The 19418-nt window shown below is 40.0% G+C and overlaps 1 protein-coding gene across 4 annotated transcripts in view; it reads left to right on the forward strand.

The window, feature by feature from the left end:
• The window catches only part of Elf1 (E74 like ETS transcription factor 1), a 98062-nt gene that overhangs the window by 45194 nt on the left and 33450 nt on the right, over positions 1-19418 (forward strand). For 3 of the 4 annotated variants that reach the window (XM_021181555.2, XM_021181556.2, XM_021181554.2), the window contains exon 2: positions 10761-11060. In XM_021181555.2, the coding sequence (XP_021037214.1) occupies positions 10989-11060 (72 nt within the window). In that variant the 5' untranslated portion in view covers positions 10761-10988. Of the gene's footprint in view, positions 1-10293; positions 10327-10760; positions 11061-19418 lie in introns of those variants that run through there. The other variant, XM_029469343.1, reaches the window with a different exon arrangement.

Genomic DNA, 19418 nt, shown 5'->3' on the forward strand with positions numbered 1-19418 from the left:
AAAAAAAAAAAAAAAAAAAAACCAAAAAAAACCCCCAAAAACAAAAAACAATTATTTCATATGTGTATAATTTTATCATTTATTAAAGACAAACACATTTACATGCTAAAGAGGGTTACTTGTTTATTTTTCACATACTGTAATTAAATCATAGCTGAATACTTGGTATTGTGGTACTAAAACATCTTTGACATTTTCAAAGATGTTTGGTATTTGAGTTTATTATTAACAAAACTGAGAATGTTGTTTCAAATAAATACATGTTACAAAAAATGGGAAAAGTATGTTTGGGACTATTTCCAAAATTGTTGGAAATTCTGTCTTAATCCAAAGCTAAAATTTACTGAACTTTTAAAAAACATTTTAGTGTGTATGTTTGTGTTTCCATGTCCTGTGTGTATGTTCATGCCATGGCTTTTATGTGGAGGGCTGAGAACCATTTCAGGAGTTAATTCATCCACCTTTAGGTTTCAGGTATTAAAGGTTAGCACAGTTACAATAGCAAGCTCCTTTACCTACTGAGCAATCTCCTTGACCTCAATGAACATTTTTTTTAATGACACACAATTCATAAACACAAGTGACAATTTTAAAAGTCAAACATTGTACAATGACCAAACACAATATGTATTAATTAATTGATACTCAGATATCAAACAATGACGATAGGAAAATACTAAACCTCGTTTTCCATAGTAAAAACTGTTCCTGTAGGAACAGAAAACATGGGTAGTAAAATCCACTGCAGTTGGAGACACAGAGCTGTCTGGAGCCCGAGCTGAGGTTTCAGGCAGCGTTCACAGCATTGCACAGTGTAGTGACATGCACAGTGCAAAGCAGGCCTGTTGTGTGTTCACAATGAAGTCTCATGATGCACATGGATGTGTGCTTCCCAAAACACATCAAACTCACTACACATTTAATTTTGAATTAGACTTTTGTTTCCGAATATACAGGAACCCTTTTATTCCCCATAGTGATAGTGAACACTTTTAATCTCAGGGCTCTGGAGGCAGAGGGAGGTGATCTTTGAGTTCAGGGCCAGCCTGGTCTGCATATCGAGTTCAAGGTCAGCAGGGGCTACACACTGAGACCTTGTCTCCAAAACAGAGACAGAGAAGAAATCTTGTCCTATGCAAAGTGTTTATGACTCTCACATTCTGTTACTGGACCCACTACAATTTAAGGAACTGAATTTTAATTAATGTAGTTGAAATGGATTCAAATGATTTAAAAATTATGCCCTTATATTTTAAAATATGAAAGCCCTAAGCATTTAGCTCGTATATGTCCCATACTTTCAGATTACTTACAGTGAAGTTTGGTTTTGAGACTTATAAAAAGGAAAACACAGTTTTTAAGCACTCAGTATTTTAAATGTGTATCTTACCCTTCTATCCCATGCTTTCTGTTTTCCTGCCTCCCATCTTTGAGGTCTTCCTGCTGCTGGTGTTTTATTTTCATTGAGCTTAGAAGCTGAGATGCCCATTAGCCATGTGGATGGTTTTAAGGATCCCCAGCCATAAGACAGAGTCTGTCACTGGCCCTGCAGCTCAGTTAGGTTAACTGTCTGGCCAGCAGGCCCCAGGAGCCTCCTCCTCTGTCGCCTCCAGACCAGCATCATACACAGGCAGATACACCTGATGTATATATCACATTTGTGGGCACTGGACAATGAACTTACTTGATTGACTGAGTCACTCCCCCAATTGATTTAAAGACAGGATCTCAGTAAGCATCCTGTCTCGTCTCTAACTTGCAAATGCGGGGGTTATTGTGGAACAGCGTGGGCCTGGAGGTCTCGCACATCCTTGCCTTTCCTCATGCACTCAGTGCCAAAGCCCAGTGAGAATCAAACCATGGTGGGAGAGCTTGGTTTTCCCAAAAACGAAAATATTAACCAGGGGAGTAAGCAGCCACAGAAATGAAACAGATTTCTTGCAGGTTAATTCTTGTTTGTTGCAGAGAAAAATGTTTAGTTGCCTGAACAGGTTTTACTGATAAGGGTGTTATAGCATGTTTATGTTTTCTGGGTAGATGGTATTTGTCAGAGTTCAGGTTTTGGGTACTGGAGAGAAGAACGTTTCTGTAGACAGTTAATTCGCATAATAAAGCATAAGCTAATATTTTGACAATAACAGCCTTTTTGAAAAATTAATTATTTTTTTCATGATTAAATTTATGATTATCATGGCTTTAAATTCTTAGTTTTAAATTCTCATGTTTTCAGAACATGTTCAAAGAGGGCTAATCCTGAGCCCACAGGTAGTAACAGGCCTAGCTATGAGATCTGTTGGTTTTTCAGGTGCAATAAATGCCAACTGAATGTAACCTGACACCAGGTGAGCTGAGTGGCCAATAGTGAAAGGTGGAGAAGTATGCGAAAGAACTGGAATTTCAGGTGTAGGGAGTAATTGCAGCCTCCCCCAGAGACCTGGGACTGTTCTCTGGGTGTCAGCAAAAAGGCAAGTGTAGAGAAAGTCAGCCTGATTGGTTCGATCATCCTGCTGGGCTTTTAAAGTTAACACAGTTGAAGCTCAGGTGAGTTTGATTGGAGAAAGACCTGCTTGAGCTTCACCAGAACTATATCTGGGCCTTGATATGCAGTGCCACCGTTTGGGCTTTATTTATATGAAAGTCAAAGCAGTTTGATAGAGTTGTGATTGCCACTCCCCTGTGCTGTCTTTCAATTTAAGAATGATTAGTGTTCTCCTTTATGAATTACATAATAGCTACCTTGATGACAGTTTATTTACGTTGACAAGTGTCCAGTACTAAGTAGCTATACTGACTAGCTAGCTACTTAAAAGATGTGGAAGGGAATGTGACTGTGCACACCGGGAGAGCCAGCACTTGGAGGCAGATGCAAAGGATAAAGGGAGCCTGAGTTCTAGGGCAGCCTGGGCTATGTTAGAAAACATTGTCTCCAAGACACAAACAAAACCAAGCTGGTCGTCATGTATGTGGTATGGTATGAATCGCAGAAACTTAGTTTTATTCATTAATTTTTTTCAAAGAAACAACTCCAAACACAGAATTTGAAAAAATCAGAAGGCTCATTTTTTAAAAAAAGGATTTAGATGTCAAGTTTGTTTATTTACTATTTATTTTTATTTTTTATTTTTGGGGTCTCATGTGGTCTAAGCTAGGCTAGAAAAGATTCTCTTGCCTCTACTTTGTAAATGTGAGATTACAGATGAAGAGCAACCATGTCTTGCTTTTAAGCATTTTATTTTATTTTAAAGAAAATTTTATTTGTTTGCTTGTGTGTGTGCCACTTCCTGCCTGGAAATGTATAATAGTCATCATAGAATAGCAGTGAGCATCTGTAACTCGTGGGCCATCTCTCCAATCTCTCCAGCCCAAAGCTTGTTGCTGTTTGTTTGTTTGTTTGTTTGACCTTTTTGAGATAGGGTCTTACCGTGTAGCCTTGGCTAGCCAGAAGCTCACTATGTAGACCTCAGTAGAACTTTGAACTCTTTAAGATCTGATTGCCTCTTCTTAAATGCTGAGTTAAAAACCTCTCTGCCAGGCTGGTGAGATGGTTCAGTGGGTAAAAGCATTGACTACTCTTCTGAAGGTCCTGAGTTCAAATCCCAGCAACCACCCGTAATGAGGTCTGACTGACTCCCTCTTCTGGTGCGTCTGAGGACAGTTACAGTGCACTTATTTATAATAAATAAATAAATCTTTAAAAAAAGACCTCTCTGCCACCATATTTATTTTAAAAATTAAATTATGAAAGGCCTGAATGCAGTGAGAAATGATTTGTTTACTTTGAATATTAACTTGTGTCCCCCTCCCCATTTTGTGAATATGGTACATGGCTTAGATGTTTATAGTGAGGTTTCGCTCAGTGCTTGAGAAGAACACTTGATGTTCTTGCAGGGAACCCAGGTTCAGTTCCCAACACCTCCATTGTGGCTCATGAGCGCCATGATTTCAGTCCCCGGAAATCTGATGCTTTCCTCTGACCTCCACCAGGACCCGGGCATGCCTGGGCGCACATACATACATTCAGGCAAAACACGCATAAGCACAGGAAAAAAAATCTAAAAAAAAAAAAAATTAAATAAAAGTATTGCCCTTTCCTTCCTTCCCATTGGTAGCTAGTAGAGTAATATTGTCCTTATTTGGAGAAAATTAATTCTAATTGCATAATGGTAATGACACTGGTATGAGGTTCCTCCCGTGTTTACATTTATTTTTCTTTTTAAAGATTTTATATATTTTATGTTTTCTACGTGTTCCTTTGGGTATATGTGAATCACATGTGTGCTTGGGGCCCACAGAGGCCAGAAGAGGGCGTTGGATTCCCAGAAACCGTGGTTATAGGCAAGGGTGAGCTGCGCTGTGGGTTCTGGCAACCAAACCCAGAGCCTCTGCAAGAGCAGCAGCACTCTTAACCCCTGAGTCTTCTCTTCTGTTCTCAGATTCATAGATCTGTCAATGTAAACGATGGCAGTGATACTATACTTGAACTGTGAACACCAGTAAACATCAGAAGATATTTTAACAAGTTATTAAATTGTGGTAGCTGTATAAAAGGCGTACATGTTTTTATTCTTTTTTATTCTTATTTTTTTATTTTGCTATTTTAAGGCTGAGTGAAACTGTAAAGAATATGATATGGTAGACTTGGGGGGTGCACAGTAATAGTCAGCTAAGGCTTAAAGCTACAAAGGAGGCCTCCTCACTCCAACTGTATATATGGTTAGAAGTGATAGATTCCAAGTATCAAGAGGATGCATAAAATAGCTTCCGGAGACATTTCAACTAAAACGTGTACCGGAGTGTGGGACCGTGCTTGGGAACACATGCTTGGTTTTGATGGTGTTGGGGTCTAAACTCAGGGCCTTGTGCATGCAATGGTCTCTGTCACTGAGCTGTTTCCCCTCCCCCTGGTACTCTGCTGATAAAAACATGAATGATGTCCCACTAGTAAAGATAGAGGGAGGGGCAGGAGGAGCCTGGGCCTCTCCTGTTCTCTTTGCTGCTTATTGGCTGTGTTCTTAGGCAGGTCACATTGCTTATGGTCCCAAATTCCTTACCTTTTCAATGAAGTGTGTAGTTCTCAGCTATTCGTAGGTGTCTTTTTCAACTCTAAACCCTGTAATTCTACAAAACTTTAGATTGATGGGCAGACCATTGTGCCGTCTACTTTGATAACCACGAATTTGACTTCATTTCTGTTGCCTAGCATTCATTCTAAAACAATGAAAAACATCAGAAAAAATTGTGGTCCACCACACAAAAATCACAGTCATTGCAAGTGGTGGGTCCACTGCTTCTGGTTTCTAGTTTTAATGTGGAGCCTTGCTTTTTTCATGTTGTGTTCTTTAATTTCTGATGCATTTCTTCTAATAGTATTTTCCCAAATAGCCTTGTTTTTCTTAGAATTCTTGAAGATGACTTTGGGAAAGTCTCTTCATTAGCAGCTACTTGATGTAAGAACACTTTCTGTTCAGTCATGTTCTGTGCAGTTATTACAGAAGTCCCCTTCTCAGGTCCCACTGCCCGGCCAGCTGTGTACAGAAACCAAGTGCCATCCGAATAATCGGTTCCCATCCAGTTCTCCCTTTCCTCCTTGCTGATGCCTTTCACCTTTTTGAGCTAAAATGATTTATTCTAAAATCTTATTTGTTTAATTGACTCTGTGTTTATTGTTTTCCACAGGGAGCACTAGAACCTTACATTAAATGTATGGTTTACTTACATTAAATGTGTTTGTACTATAGTAATTTCTAAAGAAATATTAATATTAATCCCAAGAGCTGCAATTAAAGGAGTGAATGTGCCCCTACCATCTGGCTAAAAAAATCTTGATGTATTAAGTATTTTATTTAGGATAAGGTTCTGAAAGGGAGGGAATATTTGAGGGAAAGGAAATGGGATTCGATATTTTCATGGAATGTTATCATTTGTCTTCGTATTGTTGAAAACTGACAAATGCAGTATAAAATTAATAAATACCAGTTTTAATGTAAAATCTTAATGGATATTTCATATTTTTGTATCTGAAATGGTTCTCAAATCCTATATTTTATGCTTTATATTCAAAGAGGGATTAATTTTTGCAAGTTTCAATTAATTTATTTTATATTTGAAATACTTTATAATAAGTTATGCAAGACAATTTGAATTGAGTTGTTATAGCCATTAGTATGAAACAATGTTTTGTGTTTAAAATTGATAAAGTCACTGTGTTTGGGACAGGGTCCTAACTGAACTCTGTTAAGTGAAGTTTTTGAAAAATATTTATTTTCTATGAATGGGTGTTTGCCTGCATGAGGATATTATGTTTCCTGGTACTGGAGTTACAGATGGTTGTAAGCCACCATGTGGGTGCTGAGAATTGATCCTAGTTCCTTTACAAAAGCAGCAATGCTCTTAATCACTGAGCTATCTCTCTAGCCTCAGAAGTAAAGTTTCAAAGACCTGATCTTTATACAACTGGACTTATCGAAAGGATACCAAAATGCAAAAAACACTGGAGTCAGCTTAGATTTTGTTGCTAATGGGTTATGGTGTTGGAGTCTTACCAGTAGCTCTGGTAAAAGACTCTCAGTGACTATAGAGATGAGACTTAAGAAATAATTAGAACCTAACGAACAGCTGTTGCATATTTTGCCCATTATATTCAGAGCTATAATTAAGCTAATGTTTATTGAGTTCAGTTTCTGTACCAGGCTTTCAGCACACACATTTGGCTTTCTCTCTAAGCAGAGGTGCAGACTGAAGCTGGCATCTTTCTAGGCAGGTGCTCTGCGGCTGACCTGCAGTCCCAGTCACAGGCACACATATCTCACAGATGCTTTGTCCAGCTCTAGACTTTGTCGCCATTTATTGTGCTCATTTAACAGAAGGAGAGCACTAGAGTATATGTAGAGTATAAGTGTATGGAAACCTAACTCAGGGCCGCACCGCAGAGGCGGAGCCCAAGTGGTCTGAGGTTAGAGTTCATCAGAAATGTTTTGTTTTAGGACTTAACCTCAATGTGAAGATTGGTGATGAGAACTTAGGAATCTTAATTCTAAGCATTTCTATGCTATAGTTCCCCAAAGGAAAAGGGCCTGAGAGATAGTCTCGGAATTGTTTGGATGTCCAGAGCTGGGTTACTTCTGTAAATGTGTACCTAAGGTGCCAGCACGTGACTGGTAGAGGAAGAGCTTTCTCCTTCTTCCTCCTTGTTACTTTATAGTGTTGTGGAAACACGTGTTTGAGAACTGTTGTTACAGCAGCTATCTTCCTGAGTATACGGCTCATTAATGGGTACATTTAAATAGGTTTGGTATTATTGTTTGTTTGACTGTTTTAGGCAAGGGCTGGTTAGATAGCCCAGGCTGGCCCCAAATTCCTGCCTGCAATTTCAGGCTTGTGCCATCATGTCTATTATTAAACAAGCTTAAAATCCATGAGGCTCTTAGGTTGACTTAGGGTAGATTAGATGCCTTTGTTTTCTGTCTTGACACCCATGTCTTTTTGTGTATAGGGATAGCTTTAGGGAAGCATCATGATCTGTTTGGACATTTTAGACAGAAGGACTCAGGGCTTCTTGAGATGAACTTGACTGACGTGTACTGACTGCATTGTGGGGGGGGGGGCCTAGAAAGTGGAGTTCCCCCTTAAATTTGATATAAACATTTACTTAAGTCTATATTTTAAACTGTGTAATAGCACAAAGGTCTGGGTAGATTTAAAAGCAAGACTATGTGTTTTATAGTGATTAAGTTTTGATTTAAGAAATGAGATGGTAATGTTAGCTGTGTTGTGCTAATAGATCCTGATGTCTGGGCACCTCTGCTAATTTAATGAACAATTGAATCACTGGTCTAAGTATCAGTCTTGTCTGTTACTAAATAAAATTAATACAGCAGAGCTGTGCTAGTCCACTATCCTTGACGTGCAAAGAAGGGACCTCTGGTTTAAGAATCAGAAAGTTTTTTTGTTTTTTGTTTTCCCCTCAAGAACCACACTAGAACCACAGAATACCAAAACAGGAGAGAGGATGACTAGGAAGAAGGCACAGAGGGTCAGAGGCCTAATTAAACCAAAGAAAATGCTTCTCGTATGTTTTGGTTTGGTGAACTCCCGATACATGAGAACTGAAACTGTGTCAGAGCTCAGTTATCTTTTCCTACCCATGCAGCTGGGTGAGGGTGACTTGGGGCAGCCATTTTGGGTTATTTTTACAGGTTGTCAGCCATGGGGTATGAGATCAAGCTATCTTCACTGCTTGTCATTACTTCTGAAGGCTCCAAAGGGCAGTGGGTAAAGCACAGTAGCACTCTGGAGATGCTGCTAAGGAAAAGGAACTTTGTCACTTTAGACAGCTCACTCCTCACACAGGTTTTCTGTCTGTAAGAAAGCCAGGTCTTAGTGCACCCTTGAACCTAACCTTTTACAGAAAACCCCCTGTGGCGAACATTCCTCAATTCCATTGTATTTCCTTGCTCTGGTGTTTGAAGATGATAGTAATTTCCTCTTTATCAAAATTACTTCACTGCTAAACAAAGAATATATGTAGCAATAGCTTGAATATTCAGTGGTGGATGTTTAAAATGTTATTGTCATTAACATAAACCTTCTGATCACTAGCGTGGGCACCAGGTTTGGTGGGTACAGAAGAAATTAGAGACACTGGTTCTTTCCCAGGAGAGGTTTGCCCTACTGATTTCTGATTCCTACATACTGGCTTTCAGACAGCAGTCACTGAAACATTTATTCAGTTGAATTAAGTGGACAGCACTTTAAAACACGGTGTGATTAGAGCTAAGTTGGTAGGATAGGCAGGAAGTGCTGTGATTTTGAAGGGAACCAATCCTTATGGGTTTAGACATGAAGTTGGAAGACTTTATGAAGGAACTTGGAAGGCAGAGGGAGAGGATCAGGAGTTCAAAGTTACTCTTGGCTACATAGCCAGTCTGAGGCGATCTGGCCTACCCGAGTCCCTTTCCCAAAAAAAAAAAAAAAAAAAAAAGTGACTTAAACATTGACGAGTGGGAAGATAAGATTGAGAGGTGGGAGGGGACGTTCTAGGAACAGGAATAATAGAACGAAAGAAGGGAAACAAGAACAAAGATGTGGTGGCCAGGGGAACGACATTAGGCAGGGCTACATAGAGGAATGGAGCTACGTCACAATGTAAGGGTAAAAGTAAGGGATGTTTATGCCAGGTCAAGTATACATCTGTGTTGATACATCTGAGCTCAATTAACACAAACATACATTTATACATATTTGTCCTCTCTAGGCTCGGAACAATGACCAGACTGTTTAAAGTACTTTCTTTTTGTTTGTTTGTTTGTTTTTTTGTTTTTCGAGACAGGGTTTCTCTGTGTAGCCCTGGCTGTCCTGGAACTCACTCTGTAGACCAGGCTGGCCTCGAACTCAGAAATTTGCCTGCCTCTGCCTCCCAAGTGCTAGAACTAAAGGCGTGCGCCACCACGCCCGGCTTAAAGTACTTTCTTAGTGTTATACTTAAGTCTCTGTTAAAAGGGTTAGGCTGGGTCAGAATTGAGCAGCACTGGCCTGAAACTGAGTTCTGTGAGTAAAACTCTGACTTGAATTCCTAACCCTTATTTAATTTTGATTTCCAGTTATAGGAATTACAGTGATCTATGTTGCTCTCTAAAACCTGGAATATACAGGGAACAGGCTTGACTAAAGTAGTATACCTGACCTGGCTAGCCCTTGCTAATTAGATGAAGTTTTCCAGGAAACTGACTCACTGTGGCTCTGCATTCCCAAACTTGTGTCTTTACAATTATTGGCATTAGTCACCATCCTTTACTTTAAGTCGTCATCTCTTTGAAATATTTATACTAATATTATAAAAGATGTTTCAAACAACTCGATTTTTAAAAACATGACTATTTTAAAATTGTAACTTTTCATATCACATTTATGGCCGTAAACATTTAATGTTTCATACAATTGTAATAAACTCCTATATTAACTTTGTTAGTGGTAGCATTACTTTTTAAAAACACTAATGTACAAACGTGTTTGGCAGTCCTTTTCAGAGCATGCTGAGGTTGTTTTGGCTCCTAGGCTGCATTTCTGTTTTCTCCTATTGTGAAGTGCGGCCCTTTGCATGGTCTAGCTTGCCGTGACGTGGTCAAGTGCTGTTTCCTTCCTGTCGCTTGTGTTAGCGATAAGGCTACATTTCAGTACTTTCAAAAGGAAGGCCCTGAAGACAGGCTTGGTCTAGCGGTTTTTTCTCACCCCCGGGCTCTTTCAGCGACAGGAAAGTAGGCTTTAATTTCAGCTCACTCTTCAAAGCTCATCAAAGAGCATTTGCAGCCTTTAACTGTCTTCATTTAGGTATTTATGATGGGCATGGTGCTTGCATGTTGCTGTTAAGGATAAAATTTAGAGAGAGTGGTGGTTCCTGTGCGCGTAGGTGATCAGCTGGGTCAGTGAGAAGAATGAAATTGTTTGTATATGCTCTGCTGGGATTTAAAATTTCCTAATTATTACTGGAACATCCCTCACCTCCCCCCCCCCCCACACACACTTAATACTTGAACTCAAGTACACCTCGGGGAAGAAAGAAAAAAATAATAAGGGGAGATATGTTATCTTAGGAATGAGGTCTTCAAAGAAAGTATGTCTTGAAAACCAAACCACTGTGTGTACCAGCAATGCTGATTTTCCTAAAGTGTAACAGTAACATTGGATATGTGCTGTGTCAGTTGTTACATTTTAGCCAGGGGATTGCTTTTTTTTTACCACTAACCTAAACCTTTGTTTTTCAGGGACAAGAAGACCTAGTGAATGATTTCAGAAGACGTGCCTGTTTTCTTAGAATGCCAATGCAGCAAGCAGGTCTGAAGGACTCCTTTCACTGAAGAGTGTCTTGTCTGCAGTAACTTCACAGACCTGCCTGAGAGGCTCTTCCCAAACTCCACTGCACCCTACCTGCTGCTCCAGACTGGAAGCTGCTTAGGCCTTTTCTCATGTGGATCTAAGGGGAATGCTTTACTATGGCTGCTGTTGTCCAACAGAACGACCTAGTGTTTGAATTTGCAAGTAACGTCATGGAGGACGAGCAGCAGGTGAGCCAGAAAGGCCGGCTTTAGTCCATTTCTTAGGAGTTGTCATCCGTGTCACAGTGTTTGCTTTAGGACATAGTACAACATTCTAAAATAAACATTGAGAAATTAAGTATTTGGTAGTAATGTCATTTCATATTTTAAGTACCAATTAATTCACTACTTGTAAATGTTACTGTTTGTTTTGATGTGGTAACAAGGAAGAAGTATTTGGGATTCACCTTGGTTTTCTGTAAAATTAGACCAAATAGTAACCATCCTTAGTAATATTTCTTTAATGATTTTAAACAGGTCTAAAGAACATAACTGATGCCCATAATTAATCTTTTAATTGTGAGCTGTTTTTTCTAGGATATTAAGCAGTTTTGGCCACCTCACAACCACACTTTTCAGTTCAAAGACTATGAGCTCCCAAGGAAATGTTCTGACTCTTGCCTAGCTTGGTTTGTCATCTGTAGGGGACTTGAACCTAGGACTTACTAGTCACCTTTCATTGAATATGTATGTGATGTGTTGCTTACTGCCGTTACATAAGTAAGGTCCCAAGAGATGCTGAGGTCAAGGGTTTAACCTTAACTCTGAGCCTCTGATCCTCCCACAGTGTGAAAGGGCTACACTTGATAATTAAGACAGGCAGTGCGGGGTGTGAGCCGTGGGGTGGGAACTGGTGGAAGCAGTGGGTTTAAAGTGTGCTGAGGAGTGCTAATTTACAGACTGAAATCAGCTTGCTCCCAAAATCTTAACTGGATCAGTTCTCATGTCTGATTTATTCCAGAAACAGTTACTACAAATAAGAAAATTGATTCCCAGTTATGGCAGGACATTGTGGTTTCATAGCTGTTTTGTATTGTGTATTGAAATGATACAACATGGAGTTTATAAGTATACCTACAAAAGGGGAGAATTTGGGATTAACTATCCTTAAAGTGAAGGTGAAATCCAAGGGAAAAACCGAACACCTGAAAGCATATTAATATTGATTGGAATTTAATCTAGAGACAACAGAGGAGATAGTGTGAGGAGAGAGAGTGTTTTTGAAGTATTTTGAGACAGGATGTTTGTGCACACACTAAAGCATGAAAAGGAGTATGCTGCCTACCTGCTTTCTAGATAAAAGGTCCCGTGACAGGTCCCAGGCCAACTGTGGTAAGCTGTGCTGTGGCCCAGAGACAGTGGCAGCAGAGGACAGAACACTGATCTGTCACCAGCATGCTCTAGTGTGCTGGCTCTCACACTCTGACCAGGAGAAGTGCGTTGTACATTACAGTTCCGAGTTCTCCCGTGGTATACGACTGAAAGGTGTACTGCATGACAGCGCGTGTACACTTACTACTATGTTGGATGTACTGTACTTAATTTAGGGTTTTTTTTTTCCTTTTATGTCTTTGGGAAGGGTGCTAGTAGTTTGACTCACCTCTGCTTGCTCTGATATTTATTTAGTTGTTTTGTTTACTTAATTATTTTTTTCTGAGATAGGGTCTCTCTGTGGAGTTCTGGCTTGCCTAGAACTCTCTATGGAGACCAGGCTGACCTCAAATTCAGAGAGATCTGCTTGCTTCTGCCTCCCAAGTGCTGGGATTGAAGGCATTCATTTCCCACATGCCTGGCTCACTTTCTAGGTTTTTGAGATGTGATCTCATATAGATGAAGACAGCTTTGAGCTCCTGGTTTCCCGGCTCCCACTTCTTGAATGCTGGGCCTTCAGATGTAGGCCCCACACTTACCAACTGCTCTTTTCCTTTCTCTTTTGTCCTGTTCTTGTTTCTTTCCTTTGCCCTTTTTTTATTTTTCTTCCTTGATACACTTAAATACTTTATATGTTAACCTATGAAATAAATTCTGATAACTTTATTTTTTGATGAGGAAACGGAGACATAAAGTAGTTTAAGTAGTTTGCTCCAAACTGTCGAGCCAGTAATTATAACACATGCAGTTTGACTTTCAGTAATATATACTTGCGGGCTGCTCTAGCTGGGTTCAGGGGCATCCATTGCTCGTATTATCAAATTATTTAAACGGTGGCTCTGCCTCCTTATATGATTTTGTTTTCAGTTTTATTCATTACTTCTGAGATGAGACCTTATTATGTTGCCATGCTAGCCTTAGGTTTAAGATTCTCCTGCATTCATCCTCTGAGTGCAGGGATTAGGATTGCTTGCTAGTGATGCCATAACTGGCTTAGTTTAATTTGTAGTTTTACATAAAAGTAGTGACCTGCCAGCTTAAAATCACATGCTACAAAAGTGCATAAAGTATGTCAGATGTGGCAGCTTCTATCTAATTCCACCACTCAGATGGCTGAGGCAGGAGGATTAGGAGGAGTTTAGTACCAGCCACTGTTACAAAATGGGTTTGATACCAGCTTGCGACTCTAGAAAAAAAAAGTGTGTAAAATGGTGTGTGTAGGTTCTGCAGTAGTTGTTTTTCTATATTTGAGTGGAACATTATTTACCCTACTAGTCTGTAACTATGACCATTCCCAGTGTCTTGCTGAGTTGTGGCAGTGAGAAATCCTGTTTGGGAATGCCATACCCTCTGGAGTGGCAGAGATGGTTAGGAACTGAGATACTGAAATCGGAATGCATGGCTTGGTAACTAGCTCTGTTGCTTAGCTTACTACTGAGATCCTTGCAAATTACTTAAACCTCTGTGCACTGTTTTCCTCATCTGCATGGTAAAAATAAAAACCAGAGGAGCTAAGCTGTAGGACTGGTGTGAGGGGTGAGTAAGTTGCTGCTTACAGAGCTCTGAGAACCACTCCCAGGGCAGAGCTTATGTTGACCAACCACCATCTTGTCAGGGCACCTGTTTCCATACAGCATGGCTCTCTTCCCAGCTGTGAAGGTCATCTGAAAAATCACTAAACTGGGATCGCTGCATTTGCTCTTTTTTTTTTTTATTAGACATTTTCTTCATTTACATTTCAAATGCTATTCTGAAAGTCCCCTATACCCTCCCCTGTATTTGCTTTTAATCCCAGCACTCAAGAGGAGGAGGCAGGTGGATCCCTGTGAGTTTGAGGGCAGCCTGGTCTACATAGATAAATAGTAAAATGACATTTTTACTATTTTCATTTACATTTCTATAACTACTAGTAATGAGTAGCATATTGTTTTTAAAATTTGTTTATTGATAACTTGAACTTGAGTTACTTAGTTTCCTATTACCCAAAACATCTTTATAGTGCAGATATATTATAACCATTGACTTCTTACTAATCTATTTTATGACTAGACTGGGTAAATTGTCTCTTCTTTTGCCATTTCCTCCTAGTCTATTAGCAGTTTTTAATTGTATGTGTTATATGAGAAATTTCAAAAGTTCAGTTAAAATTTATCAGTACTATCAACTAATGCTATCAAGTTTGAGCTTTTTTTTTTTCCTTAGTTTCTGCTTAAGAAAGCTTTTCTTAACACTAATATTATTAATTTTTTCATCTGGTATGTTTCAGCTCTTTGGCGCTTCAGCTCACCGGAAGCTCGTTTTTTACGTGGGGGGCTACAGTGATCTGATAACCCTTCCTCTCCCACAGTGGTAGTTTTTACTCTCCACTTTTATTGATTTTTAAAAATTTTCTCTATCCTAAAACTTAATTGTTGTTTAAATTACCCTAGATCAGACATAAAATTTAAACTTATTGTTTATTGTATGATTGAACTGTTTTTATATGGTGCCAATGTTGCATTGATTTCATTGTCACTTTATAGACTTGGTGTAGGATAAGTTAATTTCCACTTCAAAGGGTAGTTCACTATTTCTACCCACTTTCAGCCCAGGAAAGCACTAGTTTGCTTTCTGTCCTTGTATATTTGCACAGTATAGGCATTTCGTATATGGAATCATAACCTATGCTTTTTATGGTTGACCCCTCCCCCCTTTGTCCCTCTCTTACACTGAGAACTAAACCTAGGGTTATAGCCTTAGTAAGTGTGTCCATTCACGTTGTGCCATGTATCACAGGACAAATGACCACAACACTTACCTCTCAAAAGGAAAAAACAAAACATAACAGAAACCTTACAAGGATCCTTAGTGAGCCTTACTTTTGGGAGATGCATAGCCAAATTAACAATTTATCCTGACCAAAAACCAAACCAAACCAAAAAAAAACCCTTTTTCAAATTCACTCCCTCAGACTGGGCAGTGGTGGTCCATGCCTTTAATCCCAGCACTTGGGAAGCAGAAGCAGGCAGATTTCTGAGTTCAAGGCCAGCCTGGTCTACAAGGGCTGGCCTTGAGCTCAGCCAGGGCTATACAGAGAAACCCTGTCTTGAAAAAAAATAAAAATTCACATCCTCTGTTTTCATTACTTGTTGCAGTATGGTATGTGTGTTGTCTTAGACAGTGTTTTCTTTGCTGTGAGCAGACACCATAACTGTGGCAACTCTTAGAAGAAAGCATTTAATTGGGGCTTGCTTACAGTTTTAGAGGTTTAGTTCATTATCATGGTTGGAAGTGTGATGATGTGCAGGCAGACATGGTGCTAGAATTAGCTGAGAGTTCTGTATCCGAGTTAGCAGGCTGCAGGAAGAGAAAGTCATTGGGCCTAACTTGTGCTTTTGAAAACCATAAAGCCCACTTCCAGTGACATCCTCTAACAAGGCCACATCCCTAGTCCTTTCAAATAGTCACTTCCTGGTGGCAAGAAAGCCAGTAAGATTAGACTATGTTTAAACAACTTCATAGGAATTTACAATGGAAATTCTAATGTCATCTTGGGTAAGCCTAGAGAAAAGATAGTTTGCTTAGACCTTTGGGCTGTTTTGTTGCTGTGTCTTTAGCTAAGTATCTTTAGAAGTGCCCCCACTACTAGAGCCAACAGATAGAAAATGAACTCTGGTGAGGGCTGGTGAGATGGCTTAGCAGTTAAGAGCACTGATTGCTCTTACAAAGGTCCTGAGTTCAAATTGCAGCAACCACATGGTGGCTCATAGCCATCTGTAATGAGATCTGATGCCCTCTTCTGGTGTGTCTAAAGACAGCTACAGTGTACTTACATATAAATCTTTGGGCAGGAGCAAGTGGGGCCAGAGTGAGCAGAGGTCTTGAGTTCAATTCCCAGAAACCACATGATGGCTCACAACCATCTGTACAGCTACAGTATACTCATATACCCAAAATAAATAAATAAATCTTAAAAAAAAAAAAGAAAAAGAAAATGAACTCAGCTTGCTGTGATCCTAAATACTGGGTTCATGATGAATATAGCCATCTATACATCTTAAAACCCAAGCTTTAACTGAGATGAACCTGATTACAGTGATAGTTCAACTGAGGAGCCTAGACTTGCATTGCGTTCTGTGGTGGCCAAGCTTGCTGACTGAGCAAGGTGTAGTCATATTGTCTGGGTTTAGATCTTAGGTCTGTTGCTTCTGGGCAGCTTGGCTAGAGAGTGTCTGGAAATACGGCATAATGTTGTGGTGCTCCAGTGGTGTAAGCCATCTCTCTTAGTGAGGGTTTTATTGCGGTGAAGAGACATCATGACCATGGCAACTCTTATAAAGGATGACATTTAATTGTGGGTGGCTTACAGGTTCATAAGTTTAGTTTATTGTCATCATGGAAGGAAACATGAGCACGCAGGCAGACATGGTGCTGGAGAAGGAGTTGAGAGTTCTATATCTTGATCTGCAGTAGCAGAAGGAGACTGTGTGCCACACATCAGCATATATGACCTGTCTCCACAGTGACACATTTCCTTTAACAGGCCACATGTCCTAATAGTGCCACTCCTTATGGCCAAGCATTCAAACATAGGGCCATTCTTATTCACACCACCACACCATCCAAAGTCCTCAGCCTGGCAGCTGCTTTTACCATGGCTTTTGTTCAAAGCAACATTTTAAACAGCTTTCAAAGATGGAGACTAGAGTGGGGTTCAGAGATGGCTCAGCCTCTTGATTTTCTGTAGTATAACATTATAACATGTTACTTGATAACTAAAAGACTTAGAAATTTTCGCTTATAATAGACTTTATAGCCAAGAATGGAAAGGGACCCAGAATCACTACTCCTCAACATTATGTTTAATATATGCTTGGATTCCAATTCTGATTTATGCGTACTCTTTGAGACGACCTATTAGGGGATTTGTTTGTTTGTTTGTTTGTTTGTTTGTTTGTTTTTGAGACAGGGTTTCTCTGTGTAGCCCTGGCTGTCCTGGAACTCACTTTGTAGACCAGGCTGGCCTCGAACTCAGAAATCCTCCTGCCTCTGCCTCCCAAGTGCTGGGATTAAAGGCATGCGCCACCACTGCCCGACTAATAATTTGTTTTAATAGCTGCTCACCTGTTTCCTTAGTAAGCTTGGCAATTCTGCACTTGGGTTGTTTGGTGAGATGTCTGATAGATGCTGACGGGATGGTGCAAGGGCTTTGTGGACTTGATACAGGATCTGGGCTGCTGCTTTGAGTTATGCTTTGTGTTTTTAGAATTATAGGTATCTAGCCTAAATATTTTGCTTAAAATGAAACTTCCTAAGCAGCAACAAAAGAAACAGAGTAAATTAAATACCCTCCACATACATAAAATGAATAGGCCCAAATAATCTAATGGTGAGTTATTTTAAACTTTCATGAGTTGTTTAAACAATTTCCATTCAGAGTTTCTTAAGTGATATTTTTACAGTGAACTTTTTACAGTGAACATAACAGTGATATTCAAGACTGGCCAACTATTCACAGCCATGTGTGCAGACTTAGAGGGCTCCAAATAGACACCTTGTTTACAGTACTAAGAGCAGGCATTGCTGTCTCTGACCATTACCACCTTGAAGGTGACAGCGATTTTTCTCTTGAGTGTCAACAGAACCATTAGTATCTTGATATCCTTCCCATATAATGAAGGAAAGCCTTTCAAGTGAAGAGTCTCAGGAGAGGTTGAAGGAGGAATAGTGTCCAGAGACACACAGCACTTGAACGGGAATGACTAAAGCTGGTTACACCTTTGGATATATCTATTACTTGATGTGCTTGAGTTTATTTTCACTGAAAAACAAAACACAACAGCAATGTACACACATGGAAAGAGAAAGGGGAGGGCAAAGGGAGTCAAAAGGAAAGACCATCCAATCAGTTAAAAATCATATAAGCCAATTTTTCTTTATACCATCTATCTATTCATTATGTATCAGTTTATGCATTATCTGTCTTATCTGTCTATCTGTCTATCTAATCTATTTATCTTATCTAGCCTATCTATTTAACTTACCTACCTTCCACTACCTACCTATTTATCACGTATGCATCTTGGTGTAGATATGGAAGGACATTTTGTAGGAATTAGTTCTCTCTTTTTACTCTATGAGTCCTGAGGATCAAGGTCAGGTTGTCAGACTTGATGGCAGAGAGCTTTTCCCACGGAGCCATCTCCCTGGCCCTAAACCAATTTTTGAGATTACTTATTTCATCGGTGTATGCCTGCAATCCCAGAATCTGAGCGGTACAGACATGAGGATCACTGTTGAATTCAGGACCAGATGGGTGGAAGGGGGTAGTGTGTGCACTCATGGTATGTACCCCCCTTGCAGATTTATTAGGCTCAGTGGTACAGTGTTTGCTAAATATACAAGAGGCCCAGCCCCTAATTTCCAAAAAGCAACAAAAGAAAAACAGAAACCAAAGGATCCTGTTCCTATTTAGGTAAAACACTAAACAGCATCATCGGTTTATTTTCTTGAGTACACTCTACATGCCTTACAATTTTAAAAGTTATTTAGCTCCATGTTATTTAATTGATACAGTAATTTTCAACGAAGGTATCACATGTATTTTTCTTAACAGACACAGAAAATAAAACTTAGAGAGCCTGCCTAATTTGCACACTCAAATTGTTTTTCTTCCAAGTGTGTTTACATTTACAGCCATCCGTTGGACTGAGCACAGGGTCCCCAATGAAGGAGCTAGAGAAAGGACCCAAGGAGCTGAAGGGGTATGCAGCCCATAGGAGGAACAACAGTATGAACTAACCAGTACCCCTAGAGCTCCCAGGGACTAAACCACCAACCAAAGAGTACATATGGTGGGACTCATGGCTCCAGCTGCATATGCAGCAGAGGATGGCCTAGTCGGTCATCAGTGGGAGGAGAGGCCCTTGGTCCTGTGAAGGTTCTCTGCCCCAGTATAGGGGAATGCCAGGACCAGGAAGTGGGAGGGTGGGTGGGTTGGTGAGCAGGGGAAGGGGAGAAGGGATCGGGGATTTTCGGAGGGGAGACCAGGAAAGGGTATATCATTTGAAATGTAAATAAAGAAAATATCACCAGGTGGTGGTGGCACATGCCTTTAATCCCAGCACTTGGGAGGCAGAGGCAGGCGGATTTCTGAGTTCGAGGCCAGCCTGGTCTACAGAGTGAGTTCCAGGACAG

The sequence above is a fragment of the Mus caroli genome, chromosome 14 (genome assembly GCF_900094665.2).
Source record: "Mus caroli chromosome 14, CAROLI_EIJ_v1.1, whole genome shotgun sequence".
Taxonomy (NCBI): Eukaryota; Metazoa; Chordata; class Mammalia; order Rodentia; family Muridae; genus Mus; species Mus caroli.